Source organism: Delphinus delphis, chromosome 4 (genome assembly GCF_949987515.2).
Source record: "Delphinus delphis chromosome 4, mDelDel1.2, whole genome shotgun sequence".
In the NCBI taxonomy this organism is placed as follows: Eukaryota; Metazoa; Chordata; class Mammalia; order Artiodactyla; family Delphinidae; genus Delphinus; species Delphinus delphis.
The window spans coordinates 26,112,091-26,118,090 of NC_082686.1; the positions used below are offsets into that span (position 1 = coordinate 26,112,091).

The window sequence follows — 6,000 nt, forward strand, 5'->3', positions numbered from 1 at the left end:
CCAGTATCACATTTCACCTTCTTTTCTAGTCCTACCTGCTTTTCCTGGTTAACCAGACACAGATGCCACCTATCAGCAGTGATGCTCAATTCTGTATCACCCATCTTTGCCTCTCTCCTGAGATCCAGTCCTTTGCTTAAGTCTTCCTACTGGGTATTTTTCACTTCCATTCCCCTCAAGCACCACAAATACAACTTGTCCAAAGCTCACTGTCATCTCCCTAAAACTTGCTTCTCCTTTCTTTACTCCCTATAGATTAGTGACATGATCATTCACTCAAGCCAGAAATCTTACTGGCTCCCTCCAACTTTTTCTTGCCACTCATTCAATCAACCAGATACCAGGTTCCTCTGCATCTCCCTCAGAACAATTTTCAGATGAAACAGGAAGCCCAGCACCACTCTGCTGTATTTCAACAGGGACCGCTTGTGTCCAGGTCATCCCAGATGGATTAATGCGTTAGATCTATTGGTCCTACCTGCCTCCAGAACTGCTGCAGAGTTCTACACAATTCAAGAGAATAAATCTCAGTGTATAACCTCACTTCTTTAACACCTCCACAAGCTTCTCAGTGCCAGTCTTGGGGGATCGTCTCCTAAGCTCTCGGCACAGTCTCTGGGTCTCTGTCCACTCAAAGTGTACTCAGCAGTGACATCATGTGGAACCTGTTAAAATGTAAACTCTCAAGCTCCACCCCACATGCCCTCATAATGACTCAGGTGCACATCAGAAAGAGAAGTGTTAGTTAGATGCCTTATACGCACTGAACCCAAGGCACATTATACCCTTTCAGATCTCCATCTGCTGGGAACGTTCCACCAAACCTTTTGCACCTTGCAAACGCCTGCACTATTGTAGGGGCATGTAACACAGCCATAGTATACAGCAGGCCATAGATATTTGAACGACTGGATCGTTTAATCAGTTAATTAATGGTAAGTTCAGTTGAGGACCTACAGAGTCTGAGGTACTCAAGTGCATTCAGATGGGATGCTGAATGTTAGGCAGCTGGAAATAGTGGCCCAGAATTCAAAGGAGAGGTGAGTTGGCAACATTTTTAAGTCACTAGCAACAATTCTGAGTGTACAGTGATGGACAGATGAAGTCGCCCAGGTTTAAGATGAAGACTGAGAAGAGGGCTATGGGGTTAAATCATGGGGGAGGCTGGCATTTAAGGGACCTATTGAAGAAGGTAGTGAAGGGCAGGTTAATAGGTGTCAAGGAGCTCTAAAGAAATAAATGGATTTGGCACGTGGTTATTGATACCTTTGGCAACTGAAGCAGGTGAGTGAGACAGAATAATGAGGTCAGAGATAAAGCAGAGGCTTAACTTCTAACAATGGAATGAAGTAAGGCTAGTGGAATGATCGCTAGTGGAGGACCATCTTTATTGGATGAGAAGGGAAAGAGATATAACTGATGAGAGCCATATCATATACATAGGCCTATTGGCAAAGAGGCTGAAAACGTTCAACTGTGCAACATTTGCTGAACACTTGCTGTCTGCCAGGTGCCACAAGCTAACACCGGGACTGTAACAATGAACAGCAGCACAGGTAATGCCCCTGCCCTCTGACCTAGTACAATGAGATATATTGGGTAATTTTATGGAAACCCCCACAACAGATAGGGTAACGAGCCAATGTTGGGTGGCTTGCCTTGGAGAAGGGCAACTTTTGCCCTGGTGGTGGTATAATGACAGGAATGTATTAAGAGAGAGGCATATGGAGGGGATAAAGTTCACATCTAATAATCTTCATTTTTTCAAGTAAAGGAAAAAACACCAGATAAAGCAAAACAATAAACATTTCCCACTATATCAACTGATATAGTGGGATTCCCGTTCTTGACACAAGCAGCAACTGAAGCACAGAGAACAGGGTCCTGCTGCCACTGCATGGCTAACAAGTGGTTTGGAGACCAGAATCACTGGCCAGTACTTTGCTTTCACTCATATTGACACTGTGAAAAGCAGAGCAGCACCCCAAACTTTAACACTGTCCTCCCTAGGTGACAATGATGCTGCTGGGTCATGGGCCATTTAAGCTTACAACACCAGGCTAAGCCCTGGATCCTCGTGCTCGCAGAGAGACTGAAAATATTCAACTAAGATCAAGAAATTAAAAGGCTAATAATAAAAGCCTTCAGTACTTGGCACAGGGTCAAACCAACAGCAGGTTCTTAATAAATGACAGTAACCAGTGATACAAATTTAAGATGTCGATTAGAGGTAATCAAAGAGGAAAGTGGCAGCATAGTGATAAGAGCAGGGATTCAGAAGGAAATTTGTGACCTTGGCGAGTAAAGTTATACAACCACTTCATGCCTCAGTTTCTCCACTTGTACAGTAGGGATCATTATAATACATATATATCCTCTAGGGCTGCAAGGTACATTAAATGAGTGTATGTAAAGCCCTTAGAACAGTGCCTGGCATTTAATAACTGAGTAATCAGGGACATCCCTGTTGGCGCAGTGGTTAAGAATCCGCCTGCCAATGCAGGGGACACAGGTTCGAGCCTTGGTCCAGGAAGATCCCATATGCCGTGGAGCAACTAAGCCCGTGCGCCACAACTACTGAGCCTGCACTCTAGGGCCCGTGTGCCACAACAACTGAGCCCGCGTGCCTAGAGCCCGTGCCCCGCAACAAGAGAAGCCACCGCAACGAAGAGTAGCCCCTGCTCGCCACAACTAGAGAAAGCCCGCGCGCAGCAACGAGGACCCAACGCAGCCAAAAATAAATATATTTTTTAAAAAATAACTGCATAATCAAGGCTTTATTTTTACTTCTACTGCTACTGCTCTACCACTACTGACACTACTATTACTAGCGGTACGACTTGCTACTAGGTAGGCGATAAAAACGCATCAAAAAATGTTCCATCAGCAACCAGAGTACAACACAAAACTCTACAACCCACATAAAGACAGCTCTAGAGGAAGATCTACTAATAGCACTGCAATTTCTTCCTCTAGAGACAGCTCTAGAGGAAGATCTACTAATAGCACTGCAATTTCTCCCTCTAGAGACAGCTCTAGAGGAAGATCTACTAATAGCACTGCAATTTTTAATATGTCAGCCTCCACCTTGTTTTGCCAATTGTAGAATCCAATAATGTTACCACCCAAACTGAGTTCATGGCAATAAATTTCTAAGATGTCAAGAAGTATCTGAAGAAATACCCAAAGCCATACATCAATTACAGTTTTTGAGTTGTTTCCTAAGCTGGAAAATTGAAGTAAAATAGTTTAGTTGAAGCCAACAGTCCTTTAAAGAGATGTTCACTGTACCATAGTGTACAGTTTATGAGCAGAATGACTCTATATGTATCAAAATATCCTAGGATGAGATTGTGCCTACCAAAGTGAGGCATCCAGAAAAAAATGAAATCCAGACAATTATCCTGATATCCCTGGGGGTGGGGGTGGGGAGGAATCCTCTATATGGTTTATGTTCTTCCACTTCTCTGCTCTAGATATAGGCTAAAACATTTTTTTCCATAGAGATCACAATGTTCTCAACTTCTACTTCAGTTTAGTACTTGACCAAAACAAGGTGTAACGTTATCATGTAAAATGGTTACTGACTTAGCTTTTCTGGAAGCTTTACTTTGGAAATTTCAGCCATGTCTAAATAATATGTATTAAAAAGGTGGAGGTAATGCTATAGACTCATATCGAAGATTAGATTTGTTAACAGAATGTTGATCCCATGAGTAATGCTCACAGCTGGGGCATCCAACAATGGAATTAACATTTCAACAGGAAGCAGAGAGCCATCCCAACAGAAAGGGCCACTCGATCCAGCTCTAGAGCGCTTAAAAAAATTATCCTTCCGGAGGCTACACAAAGTGTGCCTCCTAGGGTCCCACCGATGGATTTTTTTGTTGTTGTGGTTGGTTTAATGAATCCTTTGGTTCTAAAATGCTTACTTTGACAAGACAATATCAGTTGGTTAAAGCACGGACATGGCAACAAATCAGTTTTTTAAAGATATCAAACGATTATGCCTTATATCCACGCAGTTTTAAATGCCCTTTTACCCCTCCCGAGAAAGGCGCAGTCGAACATGTATTACTTGGCGAATCCTTTCGAAATTCCCTGTACAAGTCATCATCAAAATGAATCAAAACATTATAAACTCAAAACCAAGGTTACTAATTTCTCCTTTGCACTTTGCCCCGCGACTGCAGAAATCAATACTGCATTTTTGCAGGAATCTACTTCTGATTTTCCACGGTCCACTTCGTCGAGTTACCGTCTAGTTAACAGCTCGTGCCTGGGCTCGCCTCTTCCATGAGACCAAGAATGCCCAGCCTACAGTTCGTTCAGCGCCTCTTTCCTAGAGGTAGGTTGGACGATCTGAGGCACTGAAAAGATCAGTGTCCATTTAATCATGGCGTTTGTAATTCGGTCTCCTGGCTTTGGACTGCTCGACACCTGAAAACTCGCCGCCCAAGGCTTTTGAAACCGGGTAACCCCGATGGAAACGACACCGCGGCTAACAAGGGAAAGGGCAAGAGCAAATAAAGCAAAGCCCGAACCCGCGGCAAAGAATAGTCTGGGAGAGACGCCAGGCGCAGCCGGCACGCCGCGCCCACCCACCCGCGCCCGGGGAGCCCTCTCCACCGCCGCCCAACATCCCGGGGCTCGGTCCCCCACTCCAACGCACCCCCGGTACCCCACGGCCCCGCAGGGCTCCCCTCCCAGCGGCCCCACCCACCTTCGGGGCTCGCGCGCCCGGTCCGGCGAAATCACCCCGGTGCAATTCCGCGCGCACCTCCACCACTGCCGCAGCGCCCCCAAATCGCGCCCGCCCCCTCCCCCAAGCCTCATTGTTCCCGGGTGGCCGCAGGCAGCGAGCGCCCCAGGGTTGGCCAGGCAATAAAGACCCGAGGGACCGATCTGTCCCCCACTCACCCGCGACTCCGCACAGGAGCACGAAGCGCAGCAGAAGCGCCATGGTGGCGGCCCAGTTGCGGGCGACGACTGCAGGTAGGCGGCTCTTACCCGGGGTCTCAGTCACCCGGCTCCCCGCGCGTTCCCGACCCGCTGGCTGCGGCGGCACCTCGCAGCCCGGTCCCACCCCGCCCTCGCTCGGCAGGTGAAACACGTCACTTCCGGTAGTAGCGAAGCCCCGCGGCGCGCGCCGTCCCTCCCAGGCGCGTGGGGTTGCTATGGCAACCGGGAGCCCCCGGCGGGCTGCCCTGGGACCCACGCGAGTAAGGAACTCCTGCCAGCGGAGCTCGGGCGTTGACGTGCGCCGGCAACCACTCGCCCCAAGCCTGAACTCTGATTCCCCCCCCGCCCAATGCCTTCAGTTAAATTGGGTTTGTGCACGTGGGTCGGGCCAGCCCCTCTCCCCAGACGACTGAAACGGCTATCGCGCCCTGGCTTAAAGGCAAGGCACGGGACAAAACTCGCCCACCTGCGCCCGGACCCTGAAACGCAACTAAAGCAGTCAGCCCCTCCTGCACTTACCCCACCCTCCCCTCAGGGTAGTAGGGGTGGGAGCCTCCAGCCACGCCTCCTATCTCTGGATGTTTGCTGCTGCGGCGGGCTCTTCCACCTAAGGCCCTAGAGGAAGACAAGTGGGCAGCCCTGGCATTTGCTCCCCTCTCGTAGAGTCCTTTCAGGCTGATGTAGAAGAAGGCTAGAGAAGGCTTTTCCCCATCTCCAGTAGTGACTAAGCTAATTTAGGAAATACCCGGATTGGGCGTCCTCCCTTGTGTTTAAACGTTATTCCAGCTCTGAAATTGGCCAACAAGGACCAGTGAGGTTGAAAAGCGGGTCTCAGTAGGGACGGTTAAAGGCTTGGGGCGGGGGGCGGGCGCGGGCAGTAGCTGGGAGACCAGGGGATTAGAGATCTTGAATCTCGCAGAATCTCCCGGTCAGCCCTGCAATGTTGCTTCTGCCTCCTGGTGCCCTCCATTACTTGTTCTTCGTTGGTCTTTCCAGATAACGTTTATTTATATCTGCTGAGAGACTTTGGTGTCTTAG

The 6,000-nt window shown here is 48.6% G+C and overlaps 1 protein-coding gene across 2 annotated transcripts in view; it reads right to left on the minus strand.

Moving 5' to 3' along the window:
- CXADR (CXADR Ig-like cell adhesion molecule) overlaps positions 1 to 5,067 on the minus strand; it is a 53,431-nt gene extending 48,364 nt beyond the window's left edge. For both annotated transcript variants that reach the window (XM_060010463.1, XM_060010464.1), the window contains exon 1: positions 4,921 to 5,067. In XM_060010463.1, the coding sequence (XP_059866446.1) occupies positions 4,921 to 4,963 (43 nt within the window). In that variant the 5' untranslated portion in view covers positions 4,964 to 5,067. The remainder of the gene's footprint in view (positions 1 to 4,920) is intronic.
- Positions 5,068 to 6,000: the final 933 nt, after the last annotated feature.